At 38.0% G+C, this 23,155-nt stretch overlaps 1 protein-coding gene across 1 annotated transcript in view; it reads right to left on the bottom strand.

Annotated features, from left to right (window-relative positions):
• NARS2 (asparaginyl-tRNA synthetase 2, mitochondrial) overlaps nt 1-23,155 on the bottom strand; it is a 147,773-nt gene that overhangs the window by 12,173 nt on the left and 112,445 nt on the right. Inside the window, exons 15-16 of the mRNA XM_037731819.1 lie at nt 18,888-18,954; nt 15,607-15,744 (exon numbers count right to left, since the gene is read on the bottom strand). Coding sequence (XP_037587747.1) covers nt 15,607-15,744; nt 18,888-18,954 — 205 coding nt within the window. The remainder of the gene's footprint in view (nt 1-15,606; nt 15,745-18,887; nt 18,955-23,155) is intronic.

The following is a 23,155-nucleotide window of genomic DNA, read 5'->3' as shown; positions in this document are numbered from 1 at the left end:
AAGTACATGTAAAGCTTAAGAGCCAAGGCTAGAAAGGTCTACTGCCTCCAAAAGATGCTGGAGAATCAGAGACTATGGAACAGCCAGAAGGAGGTAGTCCAGAAGAGGCTGGTGGCCAGTGATGAGGAAGATGAGGCAATCTTGGTAAGGTGTTCTGCTTTCTCTGTTGTTCATGAGCATCAAACGAGAGATTTACTTGTTGCTGGATCTTGCTGCTAAGACAGCTAAAACAAACAAAAGCCCTCTAGGGAACTTAACATGTTTTGAAGATCTAAATCATGTTAATTTTGGATCTTAGTTCTTTTAAAGCTATGTTTAGAGGAACATAAAATAACTCATATTTATCTTTGATTATAAACTTCCTTTAATATTTGAGTTCAGGAGATCGTTCACTGTGTAACCACACTGACTTTAGACTTTTCTGACTGGCTTTTATCTGAAATATCTGCAATTGCACAGTTATAGTTGTGTAACTGAAGTTTCTGAACCTTTTGAGTCACCTTCAAAATTTTATGCCATGGTAGGATAGCTACATTGGAAAAACTCTCCCAAACTTGCCTTCCTAATTTCAGGGTAACTAACTGGTTATACACAACTATTTCTCCACTGGCTATTATAAAATTAAAGTGATAGTTGTTGTATTAGTCAGGATAGGCTAGGCTAAGCTATAGTCAAACAACCCCAGAAGCTTACAACCAGGTTTCTCAATCTCAGCACTGCTAACATTTTTAGCCAGATACTTCTTTGTTGTGGAGGCCTGAACTGTGCTTCATGGGATATTTAGCAACATAACTGGCATCTGCCCACTACAGGCCAGTTATACTCCCCTAGTTGTGACAACCAAAAACATCTCCAGACACTGCTAAATGTTTCTTGGGGAAGGAGGAGTAGAACATAATCATTCCTGGTTGAGAACCACTAGTTTAAAACAATGAATGACCTTTTAAAAACATATGCCACATGTCCATCCTGGCTTAAAACTGATAAAACAACCTCTTTCTAAGGTATTGTTGGTCTTGGGGCAAATGGGAAAAAGAGCATGGATGACTATGTACTAAAGGCATCTGTACAGAAGCAATGTATGTATGTCATTTCTCACATTCCTCGACCAATGCAAGTCATGTGACTCAGGTCGTATCAATGGGGCAGGGAAGCATAATTCCCACTGATGGAGAAGCAGAAATTATATGTATACAGAAAACAGTTTTCCATGTTGCTTTTTCCACAACTACGTGGACTCTTAAACTTCCACCCTCCCAAACAATCCTTCAATGCTAATTAGAATTAAAGGTTAGAATTAGAATAGTAGTTTCCCTATTTTTTTCCTCTGCACTCTGGGAGATAAAGTAATCAGTATGGAAGAACTTATCAAAATAGGCTATTTTCATTAAATAAAAATTTTAGGGGACATCTAGATAGAGTCTGACATCACTACTCTATGTTTACTTGGTACTAATTTTGTGGTATGCAGGAGGAACACACATCATCTTTGTTCTTTCTTTGCATACATGGTCTGAAAATTCATTCTCTCCAGTGGGTCGACTTTCCTTATGTTTCCTTGACAAGAGTGAAAAGTTGCCTCCTCTCTTAGTATATCTGTACCTTTTGAGCAAAGTATTCCTTTACAGTATATCATAATTATTTCAGGACCAAATGGTATTATTTCTTTTTCAACAAAGACAGGTGAACCTCTTGAAGAAAATCCCACAAAAGCCTTGTCTTTTTTTTTTTTTAATCTCACTGTCATCCAGGCTGGAGTGCAGTGGTGTGATGTTGGCTCACTGCAATCTCCGCCTCTCAGATTCAAGTGATTCTCCTGTCTTAGCCTCCCGTGTAGTTGGGACTACAGGCATGTGCCACCCACACCGGCTAATTTTTGTAGTAGAGATGGGGTTTCACCATGTTGCCAGGCTGACCTCAAACTCCTGACCTCAATGATCTGCCCACCTGGGCCTCCAAAGTGTTGGGGTTACAGGCGTGAGCCACCAGACCCAGCCCTTGTTGTCTTTTTTCCTCCATGTAACACTTCTCTTTTCTCTTTTACTTTAGGTTTAGTTTCTCTCCTGCCATATCAGATTCTACTATATCCTGTTTTTCTTTTATAACTATATCCTCCTACCTAGCTAAAGATTCTGCACACTCTCTGAGAAGTTATAATACAGCAGAGTATTCTTCAATTACAAATAAAGACACATTTTGAATACACAGAGTGTACTTTCTTCTGGTATATCTAAAATCCTGCATTCTCTAAAGATTACCAGAACAATTCCCTCAAATTTTCATACCTTTTAGTTAGGATTGAAATTCCAGGTAGAATTCTTCTACCTTGCATCTCCCACTGGTAACAACTGGGCTAGTTATTATAAGAAACTACCTGTTTCTCCTGGGTTCTCCTAGAGATAAAATGTACATAAAGATATAACATGAACACATAGGCAATCACACAAATTTCTTGGAGAAGTAATGGCAAAAACTTGACTGCGTGTTTCCCAAGTTATTGGGAGGTGGTTAAGAGTGCAAGCAAGTTGGAAACAAGAAACTTGGCATTTGCTGGTGATTACAACTTGTCTTTATGGGCTGGCAGGTCTGTGGTTTATGGAAGGCTAAGACTGGCTTTAAGAGTCAAGGACAATGAAGACAGGAGGAATTAATCTTGATTAGGGAAAGTGGGGAGAGTTCATGGATAAATAAAAAGTTCTGTAGTAGGGATTAGATTTTATCATAGCTAACCATAAAGCATGATAGAAAGCATTAGGTGCTACAGGAAAAATATAGATAAAGTACCACAAATACTCATATAGACCATGGTCGCTATCAAAAGCACAGATATTGATTGTCTACTAATGGCTCTTCCAGCATATTCCAGTGTGCTTTTAGAGTACTGCAAAGGTGACTCTGAAACTGAGCTACTATCAATATCCATTTTCTGCCCATTCAGCTGTTGCATGCATGCCAGGCTATCCAGTTGGACTGTGGGGCACATCTTAAGCAAGTCTGAGCACATCATCTTTGCCCTGGGAGATCAGCTGCAAGCTTTTCAACTTCCTGTTGGGAAGTCTCCATATCTTTTAAGTAGATGGCCAAACACATATTTATTTATTCCTGTTTCACCTAGGATTCTTTTTTATTTTTTGAGACAGGGTCTCACTCTGTTGCCCAGGCTGGAGTGCAGTGGTATGAGTGTGGCTCAATGCCACCTTGACCTCCCAGTCTCAAGCAATCCTCCTACCTCAGCTTCTCTGAGTAGCTAGGATATAGGTGCAGGTCACCACACCAGGGTATTTTTTTTTTTTTTTTGGTACAGACAGGGCCTCAATTTGTTGCCCAAACTGGTCTCAAACTCCTGAGCTCAAGCGATCCTCCTGGTTCTACTTCACAAAGTGCTGGGATGACAGGCATGAGTCACCACGCCCAGCTCTATGATTATTTCTAAGCAACACAGATGATAAATAATGGCATAGGAACGCTCAAAATAATTCAGCCTTCCTATATTATTTTCTTGGGACTTCAATTAATCACAGCATAAAGTTGAATTTTTAAAAGTCCTTTTGAATGGACAATCATCTGTACGTTATGGAAAAAGATATGGTTCAAAGAGAAAGGAAGGTAGGACCAGAAAATACAAATAGTACATATGTAGGTCTGGTGGTTACTGGGAGCAATGAGTTGTATAATGAACAGGAACCAGAATTAAAACTAAAATTAGAGAATTCACTGGTTGCATAGCAAAGTGTCTTCTTTCTTTGAAGGTGACCAAATTTGAGCACTTTTGTAACTAAAAATCTCTTTACTTTCGTAACTAAAACCTCTATTGTGTTTCTATGCATCGTCAGGAGGCTTCAACTAAGTAGAAGGACTTTAGTTCTGTTGACCTTTTATTCTCCTACACAGGTAACAATGGAGACTACAGATCACTTTCCTATGCCTTCCTTAACTCCTCTATTCCTTAACAAAACCAATTCCACTTTGGGCATAATCTTCTAGGCCCAGAATGTTCTCTGACACATCTTCCTCCACTTAGCATGAGTTTTGATTCTGCTTAAGTCACACAGCTGCAGTAGCATGCTGTCTAGAAATAGTTTGTGTGGGTATTCAAGCTGAACAAACCCTGATTTCTATTTATGACACTTCCTTCTGACTCTTTGATTCCAATCAATGTACTGGAAATAAAACTTAGACCCTGAATTAAAAAAAAATAGGCTAGATAGGAACAAGACTTACAATACATAACCTTTTCCACACTAAGTTGAAAGACAGAAAAAGTTTAATGTCCCTTCTTCTGCTACCTCTCTTCCCACCTATCTCAGTATTTTTAAATATTGATGAAAACCACAAATCGAATGCCTCCTTATTCAGTTTCTCACAGGCTGTTACCAACAATGGGGCAACATTACCTACTAGTACCAGAGGAAAAAGAATGTTCCACAAACCATAGGAAACATGTTTGTGGTTTTTGCTCTAACTGCTGAAATAGTATTTTGGCCCTAAAAACAAACTAGGTACAATTAGGAAAGAGGGTTTTCCTGATGTGATGGTGAAGAGATGCAGACGGGCTGCAGGCAATAATGACTGAAAATGGACTTAGGCTACTATAATGGCTAGCCGGTTTTACTACTGCTACTGTCTGAAAGAGGCAAAAGTCGTACATTTTGCAAAGATACTACCAATGGCTTCAAAGGAATGGAATTCTTAGCTTGCTCCTAAACATGTATTCCCTTTCCCTCATGGTCAAGACAGATTTACCACATTTCTTTCTTCCTTAGGGAGCTCTAAATTTCAAGTGAACCAGAAGAAAACATTTGAGAATTCCAGAAAGGTTCACGTATGAGTTCCTCCACTTGAGAGAGGGAAACATTCTGTAAACAGCACTACTCTACTCTTTTTATAATTAAAGTCTGACCTATTGGAATCACTTGTGACTCCTCTCTCTTCCTTATCTTTTCTTTATAGTTTATTTCATAGACTGTTATGGTTTGGATATTTGTGCCCTCTCAATTTCATGTTGAAATGTGAACCGCCAATGTTGGAGGTGGGGCCTAGCGGGAGGTGTTGGATCATAGCGGTGGATTCCTCATGAATGGCATTGTGCCATCCCCATAGTAATGAGTTCTTCCTCTATTAGTTCACATTAGAGCTGGTTGTTTAAAATAGACTGACATCTCTTCCCTTCTCTCTTGCTATTTTGCCATGTGACATGCCTGTTCCCTCTTTGTCTTTTTGTCACGAATAAAAGCTTCCTGAGGCCACACCAGAAGCTAAGAAGATATTGATGCCATGCTTGTATAGTTTGCAGAACATGAGGCAAAAAAACCTCTTTGCTTTATAAACTACCAAGTCTCAGGTATCTTTTATTTATTTATTTTTTTTGGTAGACATCTGATGGCAACTCAAAAGTCTCAGTTATTTTTTATAGCAACTTAGGGCAATTTTATTTTAGTAAAATGAACTAACACATAGACCACTGTTTACTCCTTCGGAATGTTTTAGCTTCATTTCTTTCTCTCCATTTTTACTGTTCAGATTATAAGCAAAAGTCCCATAACTATCTTACTTGTCTTTAATTCAGCCCTCCCACAATCTATCCTATATGTCAGGTTAATTTTTTCATCTTACCATTATCTTAAAAGACATACAATGTCTCTCTATTATTTACTGGATAAAGCCCAAGCTATCTATAACATTCCAATCTCTCCATAATTTGTTTCTATCTTGCCTAAGCATCTTTATCACTCAATAATTCCTTATTCTACTATTTTTATAGCATAGAATTGTAATTTTTAAAGCAGTTTTATAAACATTTATTCATATGATATCCACAACAAACCTGTGATGTGACAAGCATATAATTCCCTTTTAAAGTAAACTTCAAGTACAACATATGTATAAAAAGTATACAAATAACAAGCATACAGTTCTATAAATTTTTACAAACACACCATGAATCACTGTAAGAGTCAATAAATTGAACAATAGCCATACCCCAAAAAAGTCCTCCTAAGGTCTTCTTTTAGTAACTGCCCCTACCAAAAGTAACCTCTTTCCTGACCTCTATCACCATAGGTGATTCTGTCAAGTTTTGAGCTTTCTAGAAACAGTATCATACAGTATATCCTATTCTGTGTTTGGCTTCTTTTTACTCAAAGTACATCTGTGAGATTCATTATGGTGATACATGCAGTAATAGTTTGTTTATTGGTAATTGTCTTCATTGGTGTATCTGTTGATTAGAGGCTCCAGCTGTTTTGATGCAGCTAAGTTCATTAACCCCAGCCCAGGAAAATTCATGACACACCTCTTAGTTGAGTATTTATTCTCACTGCTGTACAGTGTCCTATTACATAAATATGCCAGAATCTAGTTACTTATTTATTTACTCTACTGTTGTTTAGTTTTCCCTCCAGTTTCAACCTATTACAAAGAGTGTTGCTGTGAATAGTCCTGTACATATTTTAGGGCACATATGTACATATTTCAAGAGAAATTGCTGGATCATAGAATATGCATATATTTAGCTTGAGTAGATACTGCATAATAGTTTCCAAAGTGATCGTACCAAATTATACTCCTACCAGCATCATATGAGAGTTGTATTCCTAACTTTGTCACCAACTGGAATCACATCTTATTCATTCTAGCTGGTACATAGTGGTATCTTTCTGTGGTTTTAATTTGCATTTCCCTATCAACAAATGAGACTGACTAGGATCCCCTGAGAATACTGAGGACAAGAAAGACCAAATGGTATATCTAGGAAAAAACCCAAGTCTCCTGGCTATAAGTTCACAGCTCTGCCACCCCACAGAAACTCTTCACTTCCAGAAAGGATTCTAATGAAGCTGCCATACACGCTTTATTTTTGCTGCTACATCCTAGCTTCAATACCTACTAGCTAGCTGTATGTGTCATTTTGCACGAGTGACTATACTGCTGCCCTGAGAGACAGCAGCCTTACCTGTAGAAAAGGGATAAATGTTAATTATTGGTACATACTCAATAAACATTATTGTTTTCTCTTCTGAATGCTTTATCATTATGCTTATCACATAGGTACTCAATAATAGATGTCAATTTGGAATGTCAAAAATTTAATCTTTGTTAATCTTTTCTTCTATTTTCTTCTGTCTATCATGTTTTAAGTAGATCTCTAATCCTACAAAGTTATTCTTACTTAGTTAAGTGAGACAATGTTAATAATTTCTCAACTCCCTAAATGTCTCTTCCTTGGTACTCTTAATAATGAAGCCTCTTCAACACTCTTACTCTACCAAAAGACTTAGGAGGCATCTATGTTCACTTTTATCTCAGTTGCTTTAACCAACTTGTTTAGTTAAGGCATTGGGAAGACTAAAATGGAAACAAACAGTTTGAAAACAAAACCTTAGAAAACTGTATCACACACATAAAAGGATTTCTCTTCCCTATGTTCCCTACCTCTATAATTCAAAGTTTTAATACACAATATGTCATAATAAAGAATCTCAGAGCATCTTCAGACAGACTGAAATGCAATCTTTCAACTTTAACATAAATTCCTAGGTTAATCTTCAGTCCTAGATATGAGGAAAACTGGCAATTCCCTTCAACATGATTTCTATTGGTGTTATACTCAAGCTATTTTGTTGCAGGTTGGTTAATTAGCCATAGCTCAGGGAAATTTATTACACGTCCCTTGGCTGAGTATTCTCCCTTCCGAGTTGACCTCACAGTATGTACTTCATTGAATGCCCACTAATGCTTACATTTCTCTGGTTTACTAAGTAATACTGACATAATTTTGAAAATTAGAACACTACCTGGTGATTGTGATATCTCATCAAGGACTGAAGGGCAGTTACTTTTTCCTAATTACACATGTGTAAAATAAATGAATATTCTTCTCTGTGAAGCCACTCCCCCAGCTGAACATCTGCCACCTGGCTAGGGGGGGACTTACTTGGAGAACCGGTCTCAGAGGCATATGGCATTTTGCATGTTTGCTTAGATTCATTTTACTGAGGCCCATAATCTGTCCCTTTCAAATGGTCAAATATGCTTGGTAATTTGTAAGTTAATCTTATCCGTGCAAATGAAGAAAAACTTACGCTACATGAAATCAGAGAATTTCAGAGATGGTAATACTTTAGAGGTCATGTAATCTGATTATCTGATTATACGGAGGGATAAATTAAGCCTTAGAGAGTGCAGAGACTTGCTTAAGGTGAAACAGGTAACTAACTAGCATGAGATCTAGATTTCAAACCCAGAACTACTCTTTATCCTGTGTACTTCTCAGTACACCACAGTGCACACATTCATTTCTCCTGGGGGGCAGGGAGAAAGGAAGAAAAACTATAACTGTAAAAACATACCATTTTACTATTTTTACCCTCTGGCCAAAAGTTACAAGTGTAGATATTTCCCTATATTTCTCTTTTGCTTCCATCAAGAGGGCACCTATGAAACACACTTGTCTTATTTTTTTCAAGACTGCATCGTATCCATTACAGGAACTCTTGTGAACCACTCACAGCCAAGTTATTACAGCCTTATTAAAAAAAAAAAAAAAGGAATTTAGTCATCTGGCCCAAACCTTTCTTCACCAGAAAACAACAAATTAGGGGTAGAAGCAGGCACTTCATACAAATGGATCTAAAAGAAATCTACATTGCTAACGTAACAATGTTATTCTCTATGGCTAATGTAAACAGTTTAAATAAATTATATTTGAATAGTTTAGCTCTGAGAAGCTATATGCTCTAGTACTGCATAAATTATGAAGTCTCACTTTACGTGAGACTGCATAAAGTCTCACACCCTAAAGGCGTTACACTGGGACTTTGGCAGTATTTATGCTAAAATCCCAGTGTAACGCCTTTAGGGTGTGAGCCCACATTACCAGAGAGACTATGTCACAAACGAAGATTTCCTGGTACTGCTGAAGGTAAGATATTTGTGAGTGCAGTCTATGAGAGAACTACCTTTTAAGGAATCTTACGTTATAGCATGTTATTATGTGACAACACAGACAGACACACAAATATTATAACATTATTGTGCTTTATCCCAATAGAGATTTTGTCAAAATTTAAAATCAGGCACAGATACTGTATGTTCTCAGTCATACATGGGAATAAAATTTTTTGACCTCATGGGAAATCGTAGAACAGTGTGTATCAGGGGCTTGGAAGAATTGGGGGAGGGTGGGGAGAGGTTGGCTAGCAGACACAAAATTATAGCTAGATAGGAGGAATGAGTGCTGGTATTCCGCAGCAACATAGGGTGAATATGGTTAATTATAATTTATTGTATTATTTTCAAAAAGCTAGATGAGAGGATTTTGAATGTTCACAACACCAAGAAATATAAATGTATGAAGTGACAAATATGCAAATCACTCTAATTTGATCAGTATTATATACATATACCAAAATATCATTCTGTATTCCATAAATACGTACATTTATTACATGTCAACTAAACATGAAAAGGGAAACATTTTATCAAAATTTAGAAAGTAGGAAGAGACAACTTAATACCTATTGACTACCTACTACATAAAACACTGCTATGTACTTTTTATATATTACTTGATTTAATCCTCACAAACCCATAAAATATTGTGGTCTCATTTTTACCGATCAGGAAATTAAGACACAAAGAGACTAGGTGGCATATTTAAGATCACGTAGTTTTTAATACAGAGTTATGACTTGAACCCAAGAATGCCTAATTCTATAGCTACTAGACTTTCCTTTACGCTATGTTGTTACCACTCACGCAATTAAAGATGCATTTTAGCTTACCAGCATATTCCATAGCAAATCAAGCCACTACTCACTACTTGTCCACTGTCTGTCTTAAACTTTGTTGGGTTTGATTCACTAATCCATTCATCCATCTATCACACGGATACTAGGTGTCCACCATGTCCCAGGCATTATACTAGGAATACACTGATGAATGAAAAAGAAGTTGATATGGTATCCCCACCCAAATCTTGAATTGGACTTCCATAATTCCCACTTATTGTGGGAGGGACCTGGTGGGAGATAATTGAATCATGGGGGCATTTTCCCCCATACTGTTCTCATGGTAGTAAGTCTCAGGAGATCAGATGGGGTTTTTGTTTGTTTTTTGTTTCTTTGAGATGGAGTTTCGCTCCTTTGCCCAGGTTGGAGTGCAGTGGTGCTATCTCGACTCACTGCAACGTCTGCCTCCTGGGTGCAAGCAATTCTCCTGTCTCAGCCTCCCAAGTAGTAGTTGGGACTACAGGCGCCTACCACCATACCCAGCTAAGTTTTGTATTTTTAGTAGAGATGGGGTTTCACCTTGTTGGTCAGGCTAGTCTCAAACTCCTGACCTCAGGTGATCCACCTGCATCGGCCTCCCAAAGTGCTGGGATTACAGGCTGGGGCAACCGCACCCAGCCGTTTCTCTGATAGTTTTATAAGGGGTTTCTGCTTTTGCTTCTCTCTCATTCTCTCCTGCCACTGCCATGTAAGAAGTGCCTTTTACTTTCTGCCGTGATTATGAGGCCTCCCCAGCCATGTGGAACAGTGAGTCCATTAAACCTCTTCTTCTCAGTCTCAGATATGTCTGTATCAGCAGCACAAAAATGGACAGATACAGAAGTTCTCATGTGTTCTGACATATTTTGAAATAGTCATGCACATAGATGCAAAATTACAACTGTTAAAGGTTATGATGAATTAAGAGTATCTCTGGGTGTGAAATTTAACATGGTACAACTGTAGCATCTAACAGGGTTCTCTGACTCAGTCTAGAGGGTCAAGAAAAGTTTCTCTGAGGAAATAGTAATTGAGTATAAATATGAATAAGTAAAATTATTTAGGTGAAAAAGACTGTTCTAGATTGAAGGAACAATATATGGAAAGAGCCTGAGGTGAGAGGAAGCACTCCATGTCTGAAGACACAGAAGAAGGGTGGTGTTAGAAGAGAACAAAGTGGAGCCCCACAGTACAATAAGCTAGAGAAGGAGACATAGCCACATTCTACTGGGCTTTGTAGGCCACATAAAGGATTTTGGCTTTTATTCTAAGAGCAAATGGAGGCCACTGAATGACTTTAAGAAGAGTGACGACATGGGTTAACTTTTTTTTTTTTTAATGGAGATGGGGTCTCACTATGTTGTCCAGGCTGGTCTAGAACTCCTGGGATCAAGTGATCTGTGCACCTCAGCCTCCCAAAGTACAGGAATTACGGGCATGAGCCACTGCTCAGCCAGGATTTACATTTTCTAAAAACTCACGGTAAAATGGGGAGAACAGATTTGGAAGAGGAAAGAGTGGATATATGAAGATCAGCTAGAAGGCTACTAAAGTAGTCTAGGCAATATCTTAATCTGAAAAGATAAAAGAGAAAATAAAGAAAAATGAATGGATGGGAAATGTATTTAGGAGTGCAAAACTGACCGAACTTAAGTCAACGGAGGAAATGAGAAAGGAAGACTCCTGAGATGACCCAGGTATATGGCATGTACAATTAGAAGGATAGAGAATACTGAAAGAAGATCAAATTTGCTGGGAGGAGAGGAGAAATCACAGGCTCAATTCTGGACATGTTGTGTCTGAGATGCCTTTGAGATATGTAAATGGCAATCAATGAGGCAGTAGGATATAGTCAGCCCTCTGTATTCAGAGGTTCTGCATTTGTGGATTCAACCAACAGCATATGTAAAATATTCAAGAAAAACAAATGGATGGTTGTAACTGTGCTAAACATGGACAGATTCTTTTTCTTGCCATTATTTCCCTAAACAATACAGTATAACAACTATTTACATAGCATTTACATTGTATTAGGTATTGTAAGTGACCCAGAAATTATTTAAAGTATACAGGGGGATGTGCATAGGTTATATGCAAATACTACATCATTTTATATAAGGGACTTGAATATTCTTGAATTTTGGTATCTGAGAGGGGGTAGTGGGTAGGGTGTCCTGGAACCAATCCCTGAGGATACCGAAGGACAACTGTATACAGTTGTAGAGTTGTACAACTGTAGAGCTCAGAGAAGAAGTCTGGACTAGAGATAAAACTTCTGAATTGTTTGAGAATAAACAGTAAGCAACAGATACCAGAGGAAATAACATGAGGAAAAAAAAAAGACCACCAAGGACTAAGCCTGAGGAATTTCAACATCTAATTAACTGATAGAAGTGGGTGAATCTGTACAGGAGATTAAGAAAGAATAAATGCTGAGAAAGGAGAAAAACAGGGATAACATGATGTCACAGAAGTCAAGGGAGGAGAGAGTTGTAAGAAATTCATTAATTGTGCTGCATAGCACTAACAGGTCAAGTAAAATAAAGACTTAAAAGTCCACAGGCTTTAATAACATGAAGATCATTACTAACCCTGACAAGACCCACTTCAGTGGTGTGACAGGGGTGGAAACTACAACGAAGGAAGTGTATAGAATAAATGGGAGATGCTGTGGTAGTTAAAAAAATTCTGGCCGGGCACAGTGGTTCACACCTGTAATCCCAACACTTTGGAAGGCTGAGTCAGGTAAATAACGAAGTCAGGAGTTCAAGACCAGCCTAGCCAACATAGTGAAACCCCATCTCTACTAAAAATACAAAAATTAGCCGGGCATGGTGGCGTGCCTGTAGTCCCAGCTACTCAGGAGGCTGACAGGAGAATGGCTTGATCCCAGGAGGTGGAGGTTGTGGTAAGCCAAGATCGCACCACTGCACTCCAGCATCGGCAACAGAGCAAGACTTGGTTTCAAAAAAAGAAAAAAAGAAAAGAGATTCTATTTTATGAAATGTAAGCCCATTTAAAACAACCTGGGCACCCCACTAAAAAGTCTCTTTTGAACANAAAAAAAAAAAAAAAAAAAAAAAAAAAAAAAATTCAATATCCACCCTAAAGATGTTTATTTTAAGAAAACAAAACGTTCATGCCTGTAATCCTAGCACTTTGGGAGGCCGAGGCAGGCAGACTGCCTGAGCTCAAGAGTTCGAGACAAGCTTGGGCAACATGGTGAAACCCTGTCTCTACTAAAATACAAAAAAAAATTAGTTGGGTGTAGCGGTGTGCGCCTGTAGTCTCAGCTACTTGGGAGGCTGAGGCAGAAGAATTGCTTGAACCCGGGAGGCAGAGGTTGTAATGAGCCGAGATTGTCCCACTGTACTCCAGCCTGGGTGACAGAGCGAGACTGTCTCTTAAAAAAAAAGTAAAACTTACTAAGAGATTGTAAAACACAGACACAATGCTACAGTTTTGCTTATTCTTTAAATGCAATAAAAATCCAAAAAAGGAAGGCTCAAAGTAGCTGAGTAACCCTGGAAAGTCTTTATAGAGAACAGTCTTAAGCAGAGTACTTAAGACTCTGAGTGATTGAAAATGTTCAATCTAGAAATATTAAATGAGAAAAATACATGATGTGTATGTTGGAGAGGGAGCTGGAATTGGGATGGGCTGGAGTGATTAAAAAAAGCCAAGAGATGTAGTCTGCCGATTTGCAATATAGGCTCAATACTGAATTATTTAGGACTAGATAGTCTGGGCCCTAATGTCTCCTTTTTGCTGTCAACCTGGAGGCCAATTGATTAGACTAGAGGGTTCAAAGAGAAAAGGGAATGTAAGAATCATAAATCTATGGTGTTGCTCACTAGTTTTGGATGATGCTACATAAAAGGTAGGGATGAGTAAATTGGCTAAAATGTAATTTTATATTATTTGTGATTTTTAGGCAGTTGAGTGGAGTGGAAAAGAACACAGACTTTATAAAACAAAATCTGCAGTCTGGAAAAAATATATATATATTTAAAAAATAAAGACTTCAGAGCCAGAGGGAATCAAGTGTGAATACTAACTCTGTCACTTACTATATATGTAGCTTTAGAAATGCAATCAATCTCTGCAACTTCAGTTTTTCATTTATAAAATAGGGAATCAAGTTTCTTAGCAAAGTTGTTTCTGGATTTAGAGATGAGATGGTAGTGCTTGATTCCTAAGCATGTAGTAAATGGTGGCTAATACAGTTGTATTAATACTATATGAGAAAACAGGAAATACAGTCAAACAGATAAACTTGTATACATAACATGGGGACATATTGTTTACTGGTGGGCCCTAATCTCTGTTTTCTGTAAGTATTTAGTAAGTAAAAAGCATCAGACAGTAAGGTATAGTTTTGGGACCTACTGTGAAATCAACATAATCTGTCTCACAGACTTTTACAACTAATAACATTACATATATAACCATTCAATAAATATTTAGCAAGTTAAAATATATTCTTACTTTATATTTTGCGGATATGGGGGCTCCCTCTATTGCCCAGGCTGGAGCACCGTGGCACAACTATGGCTTACTGAAGAACTCGAATTCCTGGGATTGAGCAATTCTCTCAATTTAGCCTCTTGAGTAGACAGGACTACAGGTGCATGCCACCATGCCTGGCTAATTTATTTATTTTTTGTTGAGATGGGGTCTTGCTATGTTTACCAGGCTGGTCTTGAATCCCTAGTCTCAAGCAATTTTCCAATCCTGAACTACAAAAGTGCTGGGATTACAAGTGTGAGCTACCGTACCTGGCCATGTTATGGCTAATTTTGTAAACGAGAGAGACAAAAGAAGAGAAAAAAGGGAAAAAGTAAACCAAAAGAATAAAAAAGGCAAGCTGGGCGCAGTGGCTTATGGCTGTAATCCAAGCACTTTGGGAGGCCAAGCCGGGCAGATCACCTGAGGTCAGGAGTTCAAGACCAGCCCAGCCAACATGGTAAAACCCCGTCTCTAGTAAAAATACAAAAATCTGCTGGCTATGGTGCTGCGTGCCTATAATCCCAGCTACATGGGAGGCTGAGGCAGAACAATCACTTGATACCAAGAGGTGAAGCTTGCAGTGGGCCGAGATCACGCCATCACACTCCAGCCTGGGCGACAAGAGCCAAACACACACACATACTCTCTCTCTCTCTCTCTCTCTCTCTCTCTCTCACACACACACACACACACACACACACACACACACACAGAGAGAGAGAATAAAAAAGGCAACTGTAGTTAGTTAAGGGCAAAAAAAAGAACACAGGAGAAGAAAGGTTAAAGGGATCAGAGAGACGAGACAGGCAGATAGAGAAGAGACAAGAGCTGAGACAGGGAGAATCTGCCTAGATTGCCTGGATCCTTTCATAGCCCTCCCCTCACTATTTCTATTTGATAGTCCAAACCAAAGCAGTCTAAGCCTCCTGCTCTGCCAAGCCTGCTTTTCCTTTACCTGATTGTGCCACTGCTGTCATCTCTTGCCCAGCATGCCTTCCCTCATAGGAGTCTCCTAATCAGTACTTAACTACAGACTTGGTATAACCATACAGTGTTCTATGCCACTTCCTCTGTCTTAAAAAACAAAACAAAACAAACAACTCCTATACTTGCACCTGCTAAACTAAGAACACCTTGTGACAGAAATGAGGACGTATGCTTATAGAACACCGGGATCTTCTTTGGGAGTAACTTTTAAGAAATGCCTTTGAAAAACTTTATCATTTTAAGAGAGAAAAAGATGGATGAAATGTAAGAAAATATGCCAAAAGCTAAATGAAAAACCCACCCCAAGAGGACTAACCCCAATTTATTTAGTATCTCTTCTTACTGTGTGCTGAGGGCCATCTTCATTATCCCTCATGTAGAAAGGCTTGAGTGCTAATGGATAATTAATGACGAAGACGGGTATGTTGCCACAGTGCTTCACCAGGTACTTTTCATGTTCAGTTTGTAGATCAATACCCCACTGTAATGAGAAGAAAAAAATGACTAAAGGAGAAGACAGAGGTTAAATATACAACTAAGCACCTGAAAATAACCTGCATCAGTTCCAAGGGCTTCATCTTCCTGAGGCTCCATGTATGGAGCTGGCTGCTAAGGTCACACAGCTGACTAAACTAGAGAGAGATTTGTTAACAAGAATAACTGCAGGCCTGGAAAGATGAAAGCTGAAGCCAGTAGATAAACACTATCCTTTCTGTGTCCCCATCACTCCCCTACTCCTACCCACCAGGAGCAGATAAATAGCTCCTGCAGGAAAACAAAGTCTACTTTACAAGGGGATTAAAAAAACAAATACACACCTGACTGCAGAATCACAGTTTTTATTAATAGTGCCTAGAGCTTCTTCCACAGTTACTGTTCCTATGTCTCAGGAAATTAAATGATAGAAGATAATATTCCTAATATTGAGCCTATCTTTGGCTAAATGACTTCTCTTGGTGACTTTTTTTTTTTTTTTTGAGACACAGTCTTGCTGTGTCACCCAGGCTGGAGCACAGTGGTGTGATCTCGGCTTACTGCAACCTCTGCCTTCTGGGTTCAAGTGATTCTCCTGCCTCAGCCTCCCAAGTAGCTGGGACTACAGGTGCCCACAACCAGGTCCGGGTAGTTTTGTCCTATTAGTAGAGACAGGGTTTCACTATGTTGCCCAGGCTGGTCTTGAACTCCTGACATCATGATCCACCTGTCTAGGCCTCCCAAAGTGCTGGGATTATGAGTATGAGCCACTGCACTGAGGTGGCGACTTCTTTTTAAATAAGAGTCAACTCATGTATCAGATGCTCTTTGATGAATATTTATTAACTCTGTTCAATATATTTATTAAGCAAATACTAATATGCCTATTAAATTCTAGGTACCATATGATGTACTGGATGTAGTGGTAAGAAAAATAGTTATAAACCCTGACTTCATGAAGCTTCCAGGGTAGGAGACAAAGAAACAAAAACTTAAACAAAGAATTCATTATAAATAAAACAAGCACAGGTTACTTTTGTAACACATGAAGAGCTGACTTAATTGGGATTAAACTGGTACAAGGAATAGTTTAAACACAAAGGTTTACACATTATCTTATTATTCCCACTTGTTTGGCAGTATCTTAGTTATAGGAAAAAATGATTGGAATAAGAACAAAGAGTTTTGCCTTCAACACTATACACATGCCCACTGATAGATCATGTGGTCTCTCTGAACCTATATTGTTGCTAACAAAACAAAAAAGCTTGGCCGGGTGTGGTGGCTCACGTTTGTAATCCCAGCACTTTGAGAGGCCAGGGCAGGTGAATCACAAAGTCAAGAGATCAAGGCCATCCTGGTCAACATGGTGAAACCCCATCCCTACTAAAAATAAAAAAATTAGCTGGGCATGGTGGCACGTGCCTGTAATCCCAGCTACTCTGGAGGCTGAGGCAGGAGAACTGCTTGAATCTGGGGGGCCGAGGTTGCAGTGAGCCAAGACATGCAATTGAACTCCAGCCTAGAGTAAATACAGAGAGAGACTCTGTCTCAAAAAAAAAAAAAAAAAAAAAGCCCAAAAAAAGAGAAACTCTTAATCAAAAAAAAAAAAAAAAGCTCTGGCCCAGCACAGTGGCTCATGTCTATAATCCCAGCACTTTGGGAAGCTGAGGTATGCCAGATTAGCCTAGGCAACATAACTTTGTCTCTACAAAAAATAAAAAAAAAAAATTATCTAGGCCTGGTGGCATGCACTTGTAGTCCCAGATATTTGGGAAACTAAGTCGGGAGGACTGATGTGAGCCTGGGAGGTAGAATCTTGCAATAAGCCATGTTTGCACGAGCCTGGGCAACAGCGAGATCCTTTCAAAAAATAAAAATAAATAAAAAAAAAGGAGTTCCTTCACAGAAACAGTGGTTGCCCGCATTCTAGGAATGGCGCAAATGAGGTAATATTGATGATCAAAGTGTACACACTGTTAGTTGTAAGATGAACAAGTTTTCAGAATCTAATGTACAGCGTGGGTGGTGACAGATGTGTTAATTAATTTGATTGTCATAATCTATTATACAATGTACATGTGTATCAAATCGTCATGTTGTATACCCTGAATATACACAATCTTTTGTTGTTGTTGTTCTTAGAGACAAGGTCTTCCTCTGTCACCTAGGCTGGAGGGCTGTGGTCAATCCTGGCTCACTGCAGTTTTAAACTCCTGGGCTCAAGCAATTCTCCTACCTTGGCCTCTTAAAGTGTTGGGATTACAGGCTTGAGCCATCACACTGGGCCTATACAATCTTTATTTATCAAAGTATTGAAAAAAGAAAAAAAAAAAAAAAGAATTCTTGGCTGGGTAATGAGGCATGCTCCTGTAGGCCCAGTTACTTAGGAGGTTGAGGTGGGGGATCCCTTGAGCCCAAGAGTTCAAGATGAGCTTGGGCAACATAGTGAGACCTCCATCTCTTAAATATAAAGTTCTTTAAAAGTAAAACAAAACAAAACAAAACAAAGCAAATCCCAGTGTTTTCCAGAGTGGCTCACAAACTAAAAGGCTGTATAAAGTTTAACTGAAAGACAAACCTGTTTTAGCAAGCACTAAGTCTGAAAAAGAAAAGAAAAAAGAAAAACAAATCTGTTTAGTTATGTTGCCTAAAGTTATTTGGTAATATAATTTCTTTGGTTGGTCATCTTTTAATGTCATTCAGAATATACTTTGGAAAACACAGAACTAGTTGACTCTGGTCTTGAACTTCTGGGCTCAAGCAATCTGCCTGCCTTGGCCTCCCAAAGTGCTGGAATTACAGTCGTGAACCCCCACACCTGGGATCTACAGTAATAGTCTATGATTATCTTTCTTTTTTAGAATTTTCACGTTCCTAAACATGGGAGATTCCTTTATAACTTCTTACAACCCTTTATAATTTTATAACTATTCCAAAAGATAGTTTATTTTTATTCTAAATTAATTTCCATATTAAGTATCTCAACAAGATTGAGCAAACATCAAACAAAATCTGTAAGTTTTTGTACAAATGAACAAATACCATATTTTGCTAATAAGATAAATAAGATTATTTTGAAGGATTCTTAATAAAGTAGGTTAAAGATAAGAAGGAAACATTTTCACACACATACACACAAAATACCACCTCTGGGGTAAAGGTGAAGTTCTGGGATGCTTGCTTTAAGATCTCCACTGCTTCAGTGTAAGAAATGCTGGAGGAAAACAATATAGAAGCAGAAAAAAGTCAATACAATAGGGTTGCTAACTAGTTCATTTTAAAACTAGAAAAAGCCTATTCCTCTATCACACTGTGAGGTCATGAGGAAGTACTGAATAATCAGGAATTAAGGCCGATCTAATCCTATGAAGTCTGAACTGCCTGAAGAGAAGTGACCATTCAGTGACCTCACTCCGCATCTACTTGCAATATACATAGAGAAGCTAGTCACGTAAGCAAGCAGAGACTATTTTCTGAATCCATGATATGCCAGTGCCCTAATACAAGGTATAAAATACTAAGACTACAACCGCAAAAGACTTTTTCCTACAATTCACCATTCATTCATTTATTTATCCAACAGACATATACTTGGCATCTACTAGGCACTAGACATAACTCTAGGCACTGGAGATAAAAATAAAGCTCAGCCATCATGGAGCCAACATTCGTGTGTGTGTGTGTGTGTGTGTGTGTGTGACAGAGAGAGAGAGAGAGACAGGTGAGGAGACAGGTAAATAAACAGGAAGCTATTAGTGCTATGAAGTAAACTAAAGTGGGGTAGGAAGACAGGGGTTTGGGGTGCCATTTTAGATATCATGGTCAAGAAAGGCCTAAGTTTGTGACATTGGAACAGAAGCGTGCATTGAGTAAGGAAATTAACCAAACACGTATCTTGGAAGGAGTATTCCAGGCAAAAGGAACAGCAAGTACAAGGCCGTGAAGTGAGAAACAGTTTGGCTTGTTCATAGAAAAACGTCAGTCAGTGTGACTAGAGCATACTGAATAAGAAGAAGAACGCACAGGAAATTACTCAGGAAAGGCAGTCAGTCAGATCACATGGATTTTTTCACATCATATTAAGGGCCTGCTAATACATTCTAAGCATTATAAGGCTATTTAGAAAAATACAGAGTCTCTCAATGAGACAACCTCATACCTAAAGTAAGTCAAAGCAAGTATTTGTTTTAATTTAACTATGTGAATAGTTATCTACATAGTTAAAAAAAAAAATCAAGATGTATAAAAGAGTATATATCTCCCTTCCATTGCGATTCCAGAGACACCTACCTCCTTTTATTTCACACAATCACTGTTACCAATATTGTGAATATTCCTCCAGAGTATTTGATTTATATAAATATGTAAATATTAATACACAATCTTCCTTTTTTATAAATGTCATACATATCATACACACTTTTACACCTTATTTTACTGAGCAATGTACCTTGCAGATTTATGTGTACATGAAAAAATTCTTCATTTTTTAATATTCCATTTTGTGGATGTATCATAACTAGTTTAACCAGTGACCTGGTATTTCACATTCTAATCTTTTGCTATTATACCTCATGCCTACATATACCTATTTAATGTTACTGCAAAAAGTTCATATACACTAATTTTGCACATGGAAAAAGTGGAATTGTTAGATGAAAATTTGCGATTTTTACATTTTCTGAAAGGTTTTGCAAAAGATACTGCCCCCTTTTATACGAATTTATACCCACCAGTAACATGAAAGTGTCAGTCTGCTTGTAAACTATAGGTAATATACTGCTTAGTATTTTGAGATTTTTTACAAAAAATCTACAAACTTTCTGAAAGACCTCAAGCTTAAAAAATAATTTATCCAGAATAAACTTATTCTCTGACACAAAAAATGAAGTTCATATCCATAACAACTAAATAGACAGAGTAGTATTGGATCTTATGATAAAACCCCTAAAGCTGTGTTTTGAAAGACAGGTTTTCTCCCAAGATGGAAATTCTGTTCAAATTTAAATGTAGTATTAATAATAGGTAATTTCTAAGGTAATAACGGTGGTGGTAGTGGTGTTTGTATTAGCAGTAATAACAATTTTAAAATTAGCATTTTACAGAAGGGACACAGAAGGTTACAGAGGATCAGTGACTTTCCAAAGGTCACTCATGTAAGTAAATAGTAAATCTTGATCTGCTGACTCCAGAGTTTAAGTTTTTAATTGCTAAGATAATGCCTAAAATACTTGGAGTTTCATATGTTCCATCAAAACAAAACAAAATGGGCTCTGGGTTCTCCATCTGATTCTACCACTAGCTATGTAAGTCACTTCAATGTAGTGAAAGCATGTTATTAATTTTTGTAATGTGTTATACAAAAATCTAAAAAGTATTTGCACTTGTAAAATAAGGACATTGGACTATCTTGTATAAAGTTCTTTTCTGCTCAGACATTCTATTGTTCTATTATATAAATTACTTGGTATGATCTACCGATCACACTGAGAAATGTAAGAACAGTTAAAACAACAAGCAGTAGGATTTTATACCACTGGCACGTTACTGTTTCATTACTAAGAAATGACTCTCTTATCTAAATATCTTGTTATTCCACATCTTCCATTCCACTCCCCCATACCTTCATTAGAGGCAGAACTTTCAAGTTTAAATTACAAGTCTGACACTTGATATCCTTAATGGCTTCCATCAACTCTCTCTACTAAGTATTTTTCTTGATAAATATAGAAAATAATATCTCTTGTCCTTCCCAGAAACTGTTTCCAAAGTGCTTTGAGGAAAGGAGGAAAAAAACATTGTGATAGAGAATGATATGGCATCAAACCACCTCATATTTCACATTTTTTATTGTTGAATAAAGAAAATTCATTATTCTGAAGCTATTGGAGTAAACTTGCTGAAGTACGAAGATAATTATTGTCATCCTTTGCCTCAAATTCACACAGAAAGATAAATAAAGAGCAGATAAAAAAGGTAAGTACTCTATGTTTTCAGAACCACAATACTATAAAGGAAATGTAAAATAAACTGAATACAATTTCTGCATGATAAAGGTTAAATTCAATTACTACATGAGTTGCTGAAATAGCATATATTCATATAAAATAATTATAACAGGTAGTGAAAATACACTGAACTCTACTCAAAAGAATACAAGTCATGCGGTATCTACACAGATTCAATAATTAAAAGTGCACTCTGCATAAAGGGCAACAATTTCTGTTTTGCCATTTCTTGTTTTTTCTTTTCTCTACTGTTTTTTAGGATTAACTCAACAGTACTTCAGCTACATCACTATTTTCAGAAATTTCAATGTCAATGCCTTAAAAAGCATGAAGCAGCAGAAAGGTGATGACAAGGTGGTAGGGAGGACACCACACAATCTATTTCTCAGTTTGATATCTTTGACGTTGCTGACTTAACAATCACTTTCGTCACACCACCACCATTTCACTGTGCTTTTAGTGGCTACCCTGAACATTTTAACATGCATATCTGACTTAAGTTTAAAGCAGCCAGGTGTGGTGGCCTGCACTAGTTGTCCCAGTTACTCCAGAGGCTGAGACAGGAGGATCGCTTGAGCCCAGGATTTCAGGACTGCAGTGAGCTATGATCATGCCACTGCCCTCCAGCCTGGACAACAAAGCAAATTCCTGTCTCTTANTCTAAAGTTCACCAGTTTCTCTCTCTTCCTTTCAAACGACATAAGTACTAACACTTTAACTATGAACATACCTCTCGAGTTTTATAAGTTATTGCTGCCCAATATTTCAGTTCTGAGGTAACGGGTATTTTCCTTCAACTGTGTGAAGACACTTTTTTAATCAATTTATTTTGATTACTATTTTTTGAACCTCTTCGGAATCTAATGCTGTTTGTTGTGCCTGCTGTTCTTCCTCATGGGTAGGTTATTTCCCTGCGTATTTGGTCTGTGAGATTATCTTCAGTAGTTTGTTTTAGGAATTATCATGCCACTTGGGTTAAGGGTGCAAATTTTAAGATTGGTTTTATATTGGTTTCTACAGCTACTCCAGGGTTACCACTAACTGAAGACAATTTCTTTTTTGAGATCGAGTTTTGCTCTTGTTGCCCAAGTTGGAGTGCAATGGCGCGATTTAGGCTCACTGCAACCTCTGCCTCTCATGTTCAAGTGATTCTCCTGCCTTAGCCTCCCAAGTAACTGGGATTACAGGCACACGCCACCATGCCTGGCTAATTTTTTGCATTTTTAGTAGAAACAGGGTTTCACCATGTTAGCTAGGCTGGTCTTGAACTCCTGACCTCAGGTGGTGATCTGCCAGCCTCTGCCTCCCAAAGGGCTAGGATTACAGGTGTGAGCCACTGTGCCCAGCCAACAATTTTTTATTTTAATGTCCTGGCATGAAGATTCTTAAACTACACAGGAAACATAA

This window comes from Cebus imitator, unplaced genomic scaffold, assembly GCF_001604975.1.
Source record: "Cebus imitator isolate Cc_AM_T3 unplaced genomic scaffold, Cebus_imitator-1.0 Scaffold424, whole genome shotgun sequence".
NCBI classification, from domain to species: domain Eukaryota; kingdom Metazoa; phylum Chordata; class Mammalia; order Primates; family Cebidae; genus Cebus; species Cebus imitator.
This window is presented reverse-complemented; position numbering and strand designations above follow the sequence as displayed.